The sequence below is a fragment of the Lissotriton vulgaris genome, chromosome 1_1 (assembly GCF_964263255.1).
Source record: "Lissotriton vulgaris chromosome 1_1, aLisVul1.2, whole genome shotgun sequence".
Taxonomy (NCBI): domain Eukaryota; kingdom Metazoa; phylum Chordata; class Amphibia; order Caudata; family Salamandridae; genus Lissotriton; species Lissotriton vulgaris.
In genome coordinates, this window is record NC_141685.1 from 32551429 (window position 1) to 32567726 (window position 16298).

A 16298-nucleotide genomic window follows, 5' to 3' on the forward strand; every position below is an offset into this window, starting at 1 on the left:
TTTGTTCTACAAGTGTGAAAAAACCAGTTAGGAAATATAATAACAAAGTGGACCTTTGAATTAGGTAAAGACAAATTGTGAACAACCAAGTATAATGAGTTTTCAAAAATAAATATTTTTAGTTTTCCTAAATAAATGAGGTATTGATTTGATAAAAAAGGAATGAATTAATAGGAGTGAAGCCCAGATCTATGTATTATAAGTAGCACTTCTCTCTTCATCAACACCGGAGAGCTAGTGCCATCTCAAGAAAAAAACCCTTGTCAGCCCTGGGAACACGGAAAGCAGAGCCATTCTGGGAGCAGTCACACTGTAGAGACAGGACTCCCTTCTAATGCGACCTGCGCCAGACTCCCTGCTGACAGCAGTCACACTGTCGAGACAGGAACCCCTTCTGATGCCACCTCTGCCAGACTACCTGCTGACAGCACAAATTATCTTGACCTTTTAGGCGAACAATCTACTTTCTTTACAATCAGCAGTCAAATAACATAAATCCAATTTTTGTTTTGTTTTATTACATAAACAAAAATAAACATTTCTATTTATCATGTAAAATCGAGTAATTATTATGTACGTTGTTTTATAGTGTCATGATTGGTTCTAGGAATATAACAGCTTGATGCAATCAATCTCTTTTTTTCATTCCTTTTGTGGATCAATCATTTCATAATTCGGCTCCATCCTTTCATAATTCAGCTCCATTTGCCATCTACAATTGTTGTCCAATGTAAAATGGTGATTTTGTTCACTTTGTGCTCGGCCTGACTATCACATGGTGTGAGGCTCTGTGACTTTTGTTAATGATCCCTCACTCTTTTAAAGAGATGCCTCGTGGTCAGCCTGGCTATCATGCAGCTGTTGCGACCACTTACGTTTATCATCCAATCGTATGCCAAGATAATCATAAGTGGATACTTCTTTCAATTATGTTTTACAAACATTAAAAGTAGCTCGCAATTTGTGTTTTTGATTGAAACTCATATATTTCGTTTTATCGACATTAATGGACAAATTCCTTGCTAAACAGAAGGACTCAAAGTCTTCTAGTAATCGATGCATTTCTATCTCCGTTCTTGCCAACAGTACTGCATCATCTGCAAAAAACAAGATTAGAATGTGATCGTTGCCTGCTTTTGGTACATCGAAATTAAGATTTCTCGGAGCTGCAAAAATGTCATTTATGTAGCTGTTAAAAAGTGTCAGGGTTAAAACACAGCCCTGTTTGATTCTTCACCCGATTGGTATTTCAGTTATATATTCCCCTCTTGTGCTGCATCTGATTCTTGTGATGTTACCAGAATGCAGAGAGAATAAGAGCTTCAAGGTGCGTTCAGGGATGGTGGTGTCCTCGCTGATGTCTTTGTAGGTTTGAAGATTGACTGAAGCTCTTCACACATTCACTGCACTGGAATGGCTTTTCCCCTGTGTGTGTTCGCTGATGACTTTGTAGGGATGATAATCGACTAAACTTCTTCACACATTCACTGCAATGAAATGGTTTTTCCCCTGTGTGTGTTCCCTGATGCCGTTTTAGGTGTGTAGATCGACTAAACCTCTTCAAACATTCACTGCACTCGAATGCTTTTTCACCCGTGTGTGTTCGCAGATGGGTCCTTAATGCAGACGAATAACTAAAACTACTTGCACATTCACTGCACTTGAATGGTTTTTCACCCGTGTGTGTTCGCAGATGATTCCTTAATGCTGAAGATTCACAAAAACTACTTCCACATTCACTGCACTTGAATGGTTTTTCCCCTGTGTGTGTTTCCTGATGCCGTTTTAGGTGTGATAATCGACTAAACCTCTTCACACATTCCCTGCAATGATATGGTTTTTCCCCTGTGTGTGTTCCCTGGTGCTGTTTTAGGTGTATAGATTGACTAAACCTCTTCAAACATTCACTGCACTCGAATGGTTTTTCACCCGTGTGTGTTCGCAGATGATTCCTTAATGCTGACGAATAACTAAAACTACTTGCACATTCACTGCACTTGAATGGCTTTTCCCCTGTGTGTGCTCTCTGATGCATTTTTAGGTTTGGTAAATATTTAAAGCTCTTCCCACATTCACTGCACTTGAATGGCTTTTCCCATGTGTGTGTTCGCTGGTGACTCCTGAGTTTAGATGATTCCGTAAAACTACTTCCACATTCACTGCAAGTGTATGTTTTTTCTTTCTTGGTTAGTGTCTCTGAGTCGGGTATGTATTTTTCTACATTTCTTGACTGTGCTTTCTGACGGGCCAACATGACCGATAAAGCACTTGTGTTATTCTCACACTCCCTGTATGTGTGTGGTATTTTGCACGTTTGCATTCCGATTAAGCACTAAAGTGAAAAGGTCACCAAATACTCGCCACTCTCATAACGTGTGTAAGGCTTCTTTATGGGTGATTGTGTCTTTAGACTGGATAATGGTTCTGCAAGCTTGCGGGTAAAGATCCATCGTCCTTTTGGTCGGTGCACACTAGGATAGCCCCTATTTCTTTTAATTTTCAGTTGTCAAGCTCCACTCCATTGTGCTTTTCGCTGGTTGCTGTGGAATGGCCTGAAAGAGTTTACAATACACATCTAGCACTGAACGGTGGTCTGATATCATTTTAGGAAGCACAGTACTGCTATAACCACCTCGTGATCAAAGCTGGTATTGGGCATGTTTACACAAGAAGTGGTTTATCAGTGTTGTTTTCATTTTATAGAGGTCATTTCTTCATCTGAGGCCCGGAGGTGCACAGCTGAGACTCGTAGAATCACAGAATTGCACTTGACGTACTTCCAAGATCTGTCAGTTTATGCTCAGGTTCTGCTGTCTCCGAAGGCACTTATGTTTTCCTTATTACTGGAACTCAATGTTTCCGACTTTGCTTTTGCAGATTTCCAGTATTATCTTCATTATTCTTAAACATTTGGTACACTCAAGGATTGTTTTCTGTCGGATGTAAATAGATTTTAATTACTTAAATGGAAAATACTGGAATGTTCATACACAATTTTTAATTGATTGTAACAGCATCAAATTCATTACTAATTGTTGAAACTTATGATGACAAATTTAACCATACACAGATATTTACATAAAAGTTCCTTTGAACATGCCACATCTTTTCTATTTCAGCAAAGATGTTCATAGAGTAACTTAGTATAAATAAAAAAGGACGCACACATAGCACTCAAATATTAGTTACAGCTTATGGTAGATGCATATGGTCAAGGTTTTGTCAAAACAAGAACAGCTCTTGGATTGAGTAAGAGATGGACCAGGAAGACCCAAGACAGTAGATTGGACATCAGAATGCTGTGCCATACACCACATTTTATTGTTCATGGAGGTGCCTGGTTTCATTCAGTACTAACTCTTTTTTTCAGGAGGATTACCCTCGCTGTGGTCTCAAGGCCTGATTATGAGGGCCTTGTGTGCGCTTATTGTGTTTGGGGCCCTTGTAGCGTAAAGGGGCTCTATATGGGTCTTGTAGGCCCTCCATCACGTATCGACCCTCCCCCATATAAGGTCCCTGCCCAATCAAAATGGGAGGGGCTCTAGGAATTTTGATATCAACATAGGACTCAGCATGTCCTTTTTATGGACATGAAAGAACGGCTATCCTGTTCCATTGCTTCTAAGTATTTCCAAGGCGGCGTGCCATCTTAGAATGATGTGGTTTACTAATTCTGCTTAGATTCCCAGACTGGCTCCGTCTATCAAATTTCCAGGTGCATCTCTACTCACCTCTCAACCCCTCATCCTAGGCTACTGTTCACCCCATCCCCCCAATTCCCCCTATCCCTCTAATCTGGATTCTACCTTTCTAAATGCATAATCTAGTTTGACCTAATATATTTCAACTTTCATTTTTTATATTCGAAGCTGGGCCCTCCCTTCAGGATTTGCTGATTTCCACATAGTAATCGCATGCATATAACGCTGGGAAGCCACAAAAACAGAAAGAGTACCCTTTTCTCTCTTGGCACCTCTGTCATGATGCTGCTGTTAATGGGCTGCCTTTGTAGAACTGAGTCATGAAACTTTCCTCCAGCCACCCCATGATTTACCCCATCCCTTCCTTCCTTCATCTGACCATCCCCCCTTCTCCCCAACTCCCATCAGCTTCCCTCCACGTGAGCATTCAGTACCCTGGTCCCTGCCCTCTTTCCACTCATCCCTCCCCTCTTTCCACTCTGGAAATTTGGTGCTCTTAGCCATGGAATCCCTTTCTCAAAGATCACTAGACTCTAAACTTCATACACTCTACAATCTAAGAATGAGTGAATGGACATGGAGATTCTCCCCCTCACTCGAACACCTCCAACACCTGAGATCTCTAAGAATCATTTACAACAAACACATACATAGCTCAAAAGCAAACGTCTTTAGGAAACAGCTAAACAATGCCAGGACTCGACCTAAAAAACTGTTTGAACTCGTTAAATTGCAATCTAACAGGAAACACAACCTGCTTTCTGGGTCTAATCTGCAGCCTAACCGCTAAGAACTTGCCGCCTTCTTCCTGGGAAAGACAAAAACATTGAAAGTGACTTAAAGACTGCAATGGATCTCCCCCCGACGCCTTCAAATATCAGCCCCCACCCGCCCGTGTGGCCTGAGCATCCTACACACCCCCCCAAAAATAGTACTGTATGGTGTTTATTCAAATCCTTTGATGAAATGACCATACTACAAATCCTGTCAACTCTTAAACCTTCAAACCACTTCAGAGATCCGCTTCCTTCGAATCTTTTCAGTGAGATTAAAACCTTTCTTCTCCCGCTCTGGACCAAAGTGGTGTCATATGGTTACTGCATTTCTATATATTGTGTTAAGTTAGCATGAGTTTATTAAATGTTTAAACGACATATTTTCCTTCGGCTTCAGTTTGCACACGACACCTAATTGTTATTGTAGCTTTCAACCTAGACGAAAGATGTGATTTATTTGAGAATAATATGTTATTGCTCTGATATCAGTCGTGCTTGGTACAACTGTCTGCACACTGAGAACTGCACCCTCTAAGAATAACCTAACACAAGGTTGCTGAAAGCCTGATCCTCGCACTACATTAGACATAACACAAATAATGTTGCTGCCAACATTGGGCTCTACGCGGGTTTAAGATAGAGTTACAGGGAATGAATCAACACACTTGATGCTTCGCATGCAGAGAGCTGGTAGCTGTTGATGTTATCTACTCCTACTGAGAATTAGAGGTGTGGGCCCGCCCTGCTAGAACCCAAACGAGACCTTCTTAGATATAATATAATATGCTAATTAGGGTGCGCGAAATATAGGTGATACAGAATTCTATAGATTTTTGCATCATAACATGCTATCACCTTTTGCTTATTATGGATTAGTGACTATGCTGCTAACTCTGCTCTTTATAATATGTATGTTGGTATTATACAAGATACTGCGTTTGAGAACTTTGCATTGAAAAATAAACATTTCAAACTTGCACGTGTGTTCTTTGCCTCCCAGTTTCGGTTTGTAATGATTATATAACGAAAGAGTGTTCATGTGTTCCACGATACCTGAGGTACCCTAAGTTCATGTTCTGGATTGTCTAAGTCATTGGGAAGTAATGACTACCGATGAGACACTGTAGCTAGCTTGGTAAGGGGATTTCTGAAACAAAGGTGAGTTTTGGGTCACCCTAACTCACTCAGGTTCTAGATCTCTATGCACAGTTCTGTGGGAGAACGGAAACCCTGCGACATGGCGCCCATACGTTGTTGGCCTTATATCATGACACTCGAGTAGTATATCATTCAAACCTTAACCCCTTCATTCCCGTTTCCGGAAAACGGTGGTGTTGGAAACCTACTTATTTTTGAAATAGGTCTTTTCAAGCTTGATTTTATCTAAAACGGTTTCTTTGAATTACTACCCAGTTGTGCTACAAAGTAATCTTTGCTTTTTTTCATCTTCCTGTGCTATCATGGCACAAGCCGTGGATATCCCGCAGCATAGTCGCATTGCGGTGCGTGACCACTTGCGGGCTTATAATGTACCTGTTGAAGGCTTGGCTGTTGTTCTAGTGGTGAGTGCGGAACATGCTTACCCGTACGAACTATTTTATTTGTGGGTGACATTTCCGGCGGTGAACGCTAATTCAGGCGTTTTCCATTCCTACACTGCTACGGCTGTACCGGCTGCGTATGCTCTGTACAGAGCACTGGAGGTTCCCATTGATGCTTGGCAGCATGGAGTTTGGTTTGGTGGCGCCCTACCACACGCTTTAACCGCTCCGAGGTTGGGTCCTTTGTCCATTCCGGGCACACCTTGGCCCGCTTTGGCTGGATTCACTCCTCACCCTAATCGTGCCACTTGCAACGTGGCTGATCTGCGGCAACTTCATGAAGTCGCAGTAGCAGTGATTAGAGCGCTTGTTCATTACACTAGCCGTAATGTTCAAGACGTAGCCCCTAGGGGTGCACAGCTTCGTGCAGAACAGGCTGGTTTGAAAATCAATCCTGTCATCGTGAATTCCGTGATGGGCAAAAAGCCACAGGACAAGGATGATTTTCCGTTCTGGCTTGCAGAGAAATTCGGCCAGCTGGAAGCTGTGTTTCCTAATACGAATCCCGGTGATAAGCACCGGATTCTTACACTAAGTTTACCGAAAGATTTGGCACCTGAGCTTGTTGACTGTGAGACCTGGGGTAAGACTTTTGCAGCGGTCTATTCGAGGTGCTACGGCACCCCGTCTGTGACCAATCTGGGTGCGGTCCTTAAACGGGTTCAGGATGAACACGGACCGGAGTCGGCGGTCGAATTGGGTATGCGCCTGTGTGGCTCCTTTGATGTAGTTTGCGATCTGATCCTTGCAAATGTCAAGGGAGATGCAGTGAACTTTCAGGTTGCGAACGCTTTGGCGTTGATTCCCGAGGCCGAGAGACCCCGTCAGTTGGCAAGGATTATTGTGGCTGCTTATAAAACGGTTGGCCGCAATGCAAAGGGGCTTAAGGCTTTTCCTGATAAAGAGAAAAAGCAGCCCCAGGGTCGGTCTTCGGAAACTAGTGGTCAACCTAAGTCCAAAAAACAGAATTGGCCTAAAAAGCAGAATCAGGGTAAGCAACAACAACAACAAACACAGGTTTCTGCTCCTGGGTCTCCGTTGCCTGCACAGTCGGATCGTGTTTATGATTTGCGCGACCGCGCGATGATTAAATCGCCTGAGAGGTTTCAGGCTTCTGACCAACGCTCTCCTTGTTCCTTTCAGGACTCATCGGCTCCGTCAACCGGTGGGGGAGGGGGCGGCAGGGGCCGGGGTGGCCAGCAAGGACGTAGTCAGCCCCGCCCGCGTAACGGTGGAGAGCAGCAGGAAGGCGCTACGCCCAAGAGACCACAGTTTGCCACGAAGAAAGTCGCCGCCCTGACAGCGCATCGTTATGCCCCAGATAGTGAGAACGCGGCTTCGGAATCTGACGTGGGCTCTGACCTTGCTGGACAGCGCGGCAGAGATTACCATAGTGAGAGAGGCCCTCCGTCCACTGTTGAAGGTGACAGCGACTGATACTTATGTTGTGATTGAAACTGCTGATACGCATGTTGCTCCCCCTGAACGTCTTTTTGAAATTGTCCTGTTAATTGAAGGTGACATGCAGCGAACTGTAAAAGGGGTATTTTGGGAAAATCTCTCGTCTACGTATGACATTTTGCTTTCGGAGGCTGACTGGCCTGGCCCCCCACCTTTTGTTCTCGCAGCTCCGCGAGGGGAGGAGGTAATCCTACCCAGTTTCGCGCACACTGTATCGAGAGTGGAAGCGCTGCATTTTGCAGAAGAGTGGGCTCTGGCGCTTGCGCCGGCTGTGTACCGCAATCAGTGTGGCTGGGATAAATTGTCTCCAAGCCATGAGATTCCGTTATGGTCTCAGCCGCAGCCTCAACCTCAATATCCCATACGGCGTGAAGCCAAAGCTTCAGTCGCAGCTATCCTTGAACAATTGGAATATCAAGGTGTAATTGAAACGTGTGTGTCACCGATGAATAACCCCCTTTTTACTGTAAACAAGCCGGACGGCTCGTATCGTTTGGTTTTGGATTATAGGCATTTAAACTCGCATTGCCGTAACTGCGCAGTACAGAATACTCATGGCTCTGCTTTAGTGATTAGTCTTGAGCGTAAACGGTTCAAAACCACGCTCGACATTTCCAATGGTTTTTATGCACATAGATTAGACGGTCTAAGTTCCCAATGGACCAGTTTTACATGCGGCGGTGTTCAAAAAATGTTTTGGCGTCTCCCAATGGGCTATAAGAACAGTCCTGGAGTATTCTCCGCCCGCATTGTCTCTCTTCTGGAGGGCATCGACCCGGTTGCTTGTTCGTATGTGGATGACATTTATCTCACAGACGACGATCTTTGGGAGCATCTGTGTCGAGTAAATAGCATAATTTGTAACTTTGCAGACATTGGTTACAAGTTTAACTTTGCAAAGTCGCACATTGCAGAGTACACAGTGTTGTTTCTCGGTTACGAGCTTAACAACGAGGGAAAAGGGTTAGCACCTCACTTCCTGGAGAAATGCGCACAATTGCGCTCTCCGACAACGCTGAAAAAATTACAATCTCTACTGGGCTTCTTGAATTTCGGGAGGACTTACATTCCGGAATATGCCCAGCGCATCAAGCCTTTATATGCTTTGATACAACCATCTTTTTCCAAATCATGCTGGCTGCCTGAGCATTCAGCCATTCTGCAATCTTTGCAGGCTGATTTGCTCTCTTCTGAATACTTACACTCGTGATAACCAGACCAACCTGGTGATAAGAATTATCCCTGGGGCGGTGGGTTTCACGTACCTGACTTTTAATGAAGGAGATACAGTACCTATTGCTTACAAGTCACACTTGTACACTTAGGCTGAATTGCGTTTTTCCACTGTGGAGAAAGTTTTAACGGCTGTGCAGATGGCAATTCTTAAGGAACGTGCCCTGTCACAAGGAAAGCGCATGTTGGTTGTTACCCCGTGTCCTGCCTTAGAGGCGGTTACGAAAGCCAGTGTACCTAATTTCAAAGCTTTGCACCCTCAGTGGATTCAATGGGCTGCATCCTTGACGTCCCAGGATGTCATGTTTATTTTTTACGCCACTTTACGGTCGCAGGAGTATTTACAGTATGAATTTGTTCATCCTGCTCCTTTAGCAATGCGGCCGTTGGAGGATTTCCATTGCATCATTTACACTGATGGTTCGGCGCAGGTTGCGCATGGCTCTAAACATGCTTACGTTTCCGCATGCGCCATTGTGGTCGGTGCCATGGTGAACGACGAGTTCAAGTCCAGTGTTGTGCACACGCAGACGCTTGGGGACTGCACCGCACAATTAGCTGAGCTTCGTGCTCTGATGCTCGCATTGGAGTACGCAGATCCAAGTGTGACGACTTTGATCGTAAGTGACTCTTACTACTCTGTCCAGTCTTACAATGAAAACTTGTTCTTTTGGATTCAGAATGAGTTTCGTGATTCCAAAGGTAGCACAATAAAACATAAAATGATCTGGGTCCGAGTGGCGGAACTTAAAGAGAAGTTGCCACTCGTGTTTGTGATTCATACTCTCGGCCATCAGCGCGTGGGGGTCCACGCTGTTGGCAATTCGCTTGCTGATGAAGCAGCGAAGTCAGCGGTATCAAAATACTTTGTTGCAGCAGTCACGAGGTCCAAAAGCAAAATAAATGATGACATCTTGGCAGCTGTTGCTGCAACAGAGAAGGGAGGTAAATATCCTGCGGAGTTCCCTTCTAAATACACGTACCACTTAAGTCCCGATAAGGTTCCTTATGTGAAAATTCCTGATGTTGGCGAACGTCTAGTTCCCAACTCGGATCGCAGGGCTACTTTGATTACAGCGGCTCATGAAGGTGTGGCGTCTGCGCATGCGGGCGTCTCAGCCACTGTAACTCAGCTACAACAAAGGTTCTGGTGGCGGGGACTGTACAAACAGACGCGCGATTATGTCCTTCAATGTGACATTTGCCAGCAGATTAAGCCTTCGTCTGCTGCGCGTCCTCCTCAGACACAGTTGTACATCTCGAATAAACCGCTTGGATGCGTTTATTTGGATCACTACGGTCCATTTTCTTCTGATACTGCATACAAATACATCTTAGTAGCAGTTGATTCATGCACACGCTTTGTGTGGGTATGGCCACATCGGAGTGCTGATTCACGGACTGTCATTAAGGATTTGCGAGTCTTTGTGGGAATTTTTGCCTGTGGTACCTTCCATTCGGATCAGGGTCCGGCTTTCGCCTCTAAGGCGTATAAGGATGCTATGGTTTCGTTGGGGGTCCAAGTCAATTTTTCGAGTCCCTACAGGCCCGAGGGCAATAGTGTAGTTGAATGAATGAACCGCGACTTAAAGCAATCTTTGACAGCTCGAGTTATAGGCACTGGCAGAAACTGGCTGACCCATCTCCATGGCGTGCAGCGTGCGCTTAATAATCTCCCTAGAAGGTCTCTGGGTGGGCGGACCCCGTACGAAATGCTCTTTGGTATCAAGATGTATGTCCCTGACCTCGATGGGCTAGACTGCAAGGCCCAGGCCACGGCTTTTGACGTAGATGAACATTGCAATGTTTTACAGAATCTACAAAAGACCAGAGACCGTCTTGCAAAGGAACATTTGCCCTCCACATCGGATGATGCGCTGCAGATCCCGGTAGTTGGCTGGCTACCCCAAGTTGGAGAACTGGTTCGAGAGAAGATCGATAACAAGAAAGAGTTTGGTCCCTCATATCGTGCACCGGTTCGAGTTCTTGGAGTGAAGGGCACAAGAACAGTCATTTTACCACCACTTCCAGGTCGTAAGGAAAACAGATTTATTTCTATTGACAATGTCAAGACACACAGGGTGGCCGATTCTTCATAGAATGACACCGGCTGTATCCTGTCCTTCCATGGTGAGGCACTCTGTGCTGGCTATTACATCTGGTGCAGAACAGGAGGTGTCCCTCGAGATGCCTGCCATATCCAGTCCTTTATTAAATACTATTCCTGTAACTAACATTGATGAGTTGAACTACACCTATCCTGCTGATTTATCGATGCCTGATTTGCAGACTCGTTTGGCCGACCAGTCCAGATTCTCTTTTGACTCTGTTTCGGAACCTTCAAAGAAACCCTCAACTATTGCAAAATATGCCACGTTGTTTAAAAAACATTTTTTAATTCCCCCTTGGACATACATTTGCTTGATCCTATTTTCATTTTACCTTTTTATGTCAATTGGTTTTGTGTTTTATTTTTTCCGCCTGATCGATGGTCACTACGTTAAAGAAAGAACAGGAATTCGGTACCTTAATGGAACATTGGCCCCTCTTTGCTCTTCACATTCAGCGCACAGACTGAAACGAAACTTAAATACAGTTAACATTACTGCTTGGCCTGTCCTTGATGGGATTGTGTGGGATGCGGTTAGGTTTCAGATACATGGGCCCACTGAAGTGATTAATGTTCCAAATGTGCTTAGAGTAAACATGGGAGATGTGATTAAACAAAATATACGTTCTGATGATTGGGATATTCAGGCCGTAGAAGCATTATTTTCTGATTTGAAATACTATGCTGCCTTCGATGCTGAGGATCTGTATTTAGATTCTATTAATTATGGTGATTTGTTTTGTTTTCAACATTATGGTAATCATTTTTTGCATAAGACAAATTCAAGGAGCGTTGCTGTAAATTATACACAATGGGAACATTGCCCTGCTCCATTAGGTGGCAGCTCCAATACGTTTCTGAAAAAATACACTTATTTCACAGACTTTAATCAATCGAATCCTGAGTCATTTTATTTCAAAATGACACAAAAGTCCATGTCCAAAGTTAGACTTACCGATACAAAATTGCTGTATTCGAAGTCCTTTCTAGACAGGTTGGCTGTAGATGGCTACGAGTTTTGGAAAGGAACAATTGACCTTATTTCGGTTTGGGGTACCAAGGATTGGCAGGTACAAGACACTGAGGCTTTGCACCGTGCATGTCTCATCCCGAATCACATGTTGTTTTTAAATTCATCCATTTTCCAAACAACATGCTTTGGATTGGCTACTTCTAAAAAATTAAATACACCGACCATCCCAGATTTAGAGGAATATTCAGGTTGGGGTAATTTTACTGAATTGTCCATTCATGAGTTGCAAGCTCTATTGCACAATTCATCCTTTAACGTTTCCAGTTTGGATTCCAAGAGTTGGCTGATGTGGCATAGGAGTGCTGATTCTTGCCAAAGTCGTTTTCTGGGTTTGGCTGAAGGGTTCACAGAAGTCAGACCTGATCCCCGTTTTGAAGAAGATTATACTGTCACAACTTATTCTGTGGGGAAGCTGTGTCAGAATTGGTTGCAACATTCCACATTAGCTGCAGTTAAACTACATCTGTCTCAATTAAATGATAATGTGGATTTGAACGATTTTATAAAAGGCCAAGCTAAAGGTAGATCTAAACGGTGGCTTTATGCGATTTACAATGAAATTTGGAAAGTTTCCCAAATTGAGGCTGCTAAGCGCCTGAGAGCTATTGATCAAGCAAATTTAGAAAAAGTGCTTGCAGTTGTCAATAACAGTATTAACACGCTTTCTTCCCGAATTTACACGTTGAACAATATTGTGTCTTCTGTTGTTGACATTGTACATGATGAAGTGTCCGTGTTATATCATGGTCAAAATCAATTGCGTTCTGTGATGCAGTTTGCTTGGACACTACAGACTCTGAAGTCTGGTCGAGTGCCTTGGAGTTATATGAACGTCTCATCACTATTTGCCCCATTTAATTTGACTGAAAAACAGCGCATGCTTTCAATGAGAGATGCATCATTTTCTATGTTACACATTGAAAAATTAGAATCCTTGCCCTTTTCTGTGGCTGAGGTGACTGCTGCTACATGGCTTATCCATGGTATTATTACCTTACCTTTTGCTCTGTAAAAATTTACAAATTGTATGAAATATATAGCTATAGGGCGATATGAACCATTAGGCAGTGCTTTCCTCCATGAGACATGGTCTTTACCATACACATACAGATGCCTAAAGGAGGGGAATGAAGTGAATCTGAATGGTGAAGAATGTACACAGTCGCCTGACCGCTCACTAATATGCAGACACATCCAGTTGCATGGTTCTTGTAATCAGGACAAGCCTAATTTGGCCTGTGTTTTGAAGGGGACACCGGTTCCTGCAATAGTTCCCACCTTCACTTTATTGTCCAACGGTAGTTATTTACTTTTGAATAACGAACTGTGTTGTTGGTTAATTGTCGGTATAGCATATGTGGTTACTGTATCAGAAAGGGTGGTGTGTTGCAGGAACGTGTTATATCCACCCACGCATGGGAATTCAGATGTTTCCATTTGGCCAAGAATACCAACCTTGAGAACGGAGTTCAATGGTTTGAGCCGAATAAGAGCCCTTTTGTCTCAAAAAGAAGTGGCCCTGAGCTCTGCCCGCGAAACTTATGTCCTTCACATAGCTAACACACGCACAGAGGTGCAGGCACTTTTAAATACTGATTTGCCGTTTCATTTCTCAGAGCTGGTTCATCAAATCTTCAATGCCTCCTCCACAACCGGCCTAGCACATTTTTTTAAATTGGTTAGCAGTGGTCTCGTGACTACGTTTGAAAAAGTATTTGGTATTATCCCTGCGTTCTTTCATTCTATATTCGCAAGCCTGTTTGGCGGATTTCCTGTTTTGCTGGCTTTGGCTGTAGGCGTTCTGGTGATATTTTGCTTTTTAAAACATGGATGCCCATCCTGCGCAAGGAAACGCTCAGCCCCTACTGATGCAGTTTCGCAACCGGATGCTTGATTACTATGGCTCCTTGCCGCTTGCGACTTTAAGCACGGCTTTTGGATTATCGTTCCGATTTTCCTATTTCACATGTGTCCAGCCTGTGTTTCATTGCCTGAGCTGTGATTTCGACTGGGCCATTGATTTGTGTCTCTGCTTACCGACTTCTCCTGACATCGATTTTGATCAGCTAATGAGCCCCGTAGTTGCTCACGAGTTGGTTTGTTCTGGCGAAAGGGTTATGGCCGTGGCAGCGATGCATGGACTAATGGGTCAGTGGGACATATCCGCAGCAGCGCATGACTTTCTGGCACATAGCATTCTCGAGAACCCACTGAGGTGTCCTCTGATGTTGCTAGAGGATTCAGTGCTGGAGGAGCACGTATGTTCTTTCCCGTTGCATAATTGGATGGCTGAACTGTTTTCGGATGATGACAGTGATTTCATGTTGGAAGCTGTCGCTACCTATTTTGCATATTCATTCAACCCATGAGTGACTTTGAAGACTTTCATTATTATGGCACGTGACTTTTTAGTAATTCTGAATGGTGCCTTTTTTATTACGAACATTCGACTTTCATTTGTTCTAGGCCTGTGGACTTGTAGTTGGCCTTAGGTTCGAATTTTTATATTTTTTGTGGCCACTATAGGCATTCATACATTTTTTTTTATTATTAAAAACATATATACATTTACATACATTTAGCTTGGCTCAATACTGTTGAACTCTGCTTTCATGTTTTGCCTCTCGTATAGTATTTTATATTTTCTTCCTTTTTTAACCGTCCTCGGATCATTGGGGGGGTGTCATATGGTTACTGCGTTTCTATATATTGTGTTAAGTTAGCATGAGTTTATTAAATGTTTAAACAACATATTTTCCTTCGGCTTTAGTTTGCACACGACACCTAATTGTTATTGTAGCTTTCAACCTAGACGAAAGATGTGATTTATTTGAGAATAATATGTTATTGCTCTGATATCAGTCGTGCTTGGTACAACTGTCTGCACACTGAAACCTGCACCCTCTAAGAATAACCTAACACAAGGTTGCTGAAAGCCTGATCCTCGCACTACATTAAACATAACACAAATAATGTTGCTGCCAACATTGGGCTCTACGCAGGTTTAAGATAGAGTTACAGGGAATGAATCAACACACTTGATGCTTCGCATGCAGAGAGCTGGTAGCTGTTGATGTGATCTACTCCTACTGAGAATTAGAGGTATGGGCCCTCCCTGCTAGAACCCAAACAAGACCTTCTTAGATATAATATAATATGCTAATTAGGGTGCGCGAAATATAGGTGATACAGAATTCTATAGATTTTTACATCATAACATGCTATCACCTTTTGCTTATTATGGATTAGTGACTATGCTGCTAACTCTGCTCTTTATAATATGTATGTTGGTATTATACAAGATACTGCGTTTGAGAACTTTGCATTGAAAAATAAACATTTCAAACTTGCACGTGTGTTCTTTGCCTCCCAGTTTCGGTTTGTAATGATTATATAACGAAAAAGTGTTCATGTGTTCCACGATACCTGACGTACCCTAAGTTCATGTTCTGGATTGTCTAAGTCATTGGGAAGTAATTACTACCGATGAGACACTGTAGCTAGCTTGGTAAGGGGATTGCTGAAACAAAGGTGAGTTTTGGGTCACCCTAACTCACTCAGGTTCTAGATCTCTATGCACAGTTCTGTGGGAGAACGGAAACCCTGCGACAGTGGTAAATGATTCATTAATTCAAGGCACTATACCAGACTGCCTCAAGTCTGGACAGATAACCTCCATTCTTAAAAAACCCACAGCAGCAAACACTGATCTAAATAACGTCCGCCCTATCTCTAGCATCCCGACTCTTTCAAAGCTCCTCTAGAAATGTGTCCATACCCAGCTATGCAATTGTAGTGGCCTGCTGGTCACTGTTCTTGTCTTTCAACCGTACCAGCCACTCCCCGAGGGCTGGCTTACACCCCACCCCACACCCCAGGACATCACAGAACATGTGACCCTGTGAAGCAGAGTCAGTTTTACCGTATGGTGCCCCAGGCCCATTCTGTTCACGTGTGAAGCATGAGTGTCCATTTTCCCTGCCAGCCCATAGACAGGGCTGTGCTAGAATTGTCCACACTGCCTTGAGCGTCTATACAGGCAGTGGACCGCATGCCCTCCTGTGGAGAAGTGTGGCTCACTGGTTAGAGGAGGCAGACCTGGAAGCAGAGGTCAGCCCAGGACCAGGGTTCAATTCCCGGCTCGGCGGGGTCTTGAGTCCTAATATGTCCATGGACTCGACAATTCTCGCTCCGGTGCCTACTCGATTAATGGGTTCACACTCTGCGACTCTGGGCAATAGCTTGCTTAATCTCCACAGTGGCCCCTCGCGGCGGGATGCCTGGCTTTCACCTTGCGGATACCCTGCTGGGGTTATCTCACAGGGGAATACCAGGACAGGTTCCCTAAGCAAGCGCTTAGAAACCAGTGGTGACTTGCGCTAT

At 43.8% G+C, this 16298-nt stretch overlaps 1 protein-coding gene across 1 annotated transcript in view; it reads right to left on the bottom strand.

Moving 5' to 3' along the window:
• Positions 1-568: 568 nt before the first annotated feature.
• Positions 569-16298, bottom strand: part of LOC147737064 (uncharacterized) — a 398800-nt gene continuing 383070 nt past the window's right edge. Inside the window, exon 6 of the mRNA XM_086922721.1 lies at positions 569-1952. Within this exon, the coding sequence (XP_086778847.1) occupies positions 1334-1952 (619 nt within the window). The 3' untranslated portion in view covers positions 569-1333. The remainder of the gene's footprint in view (positions 1953-16298) is intronic.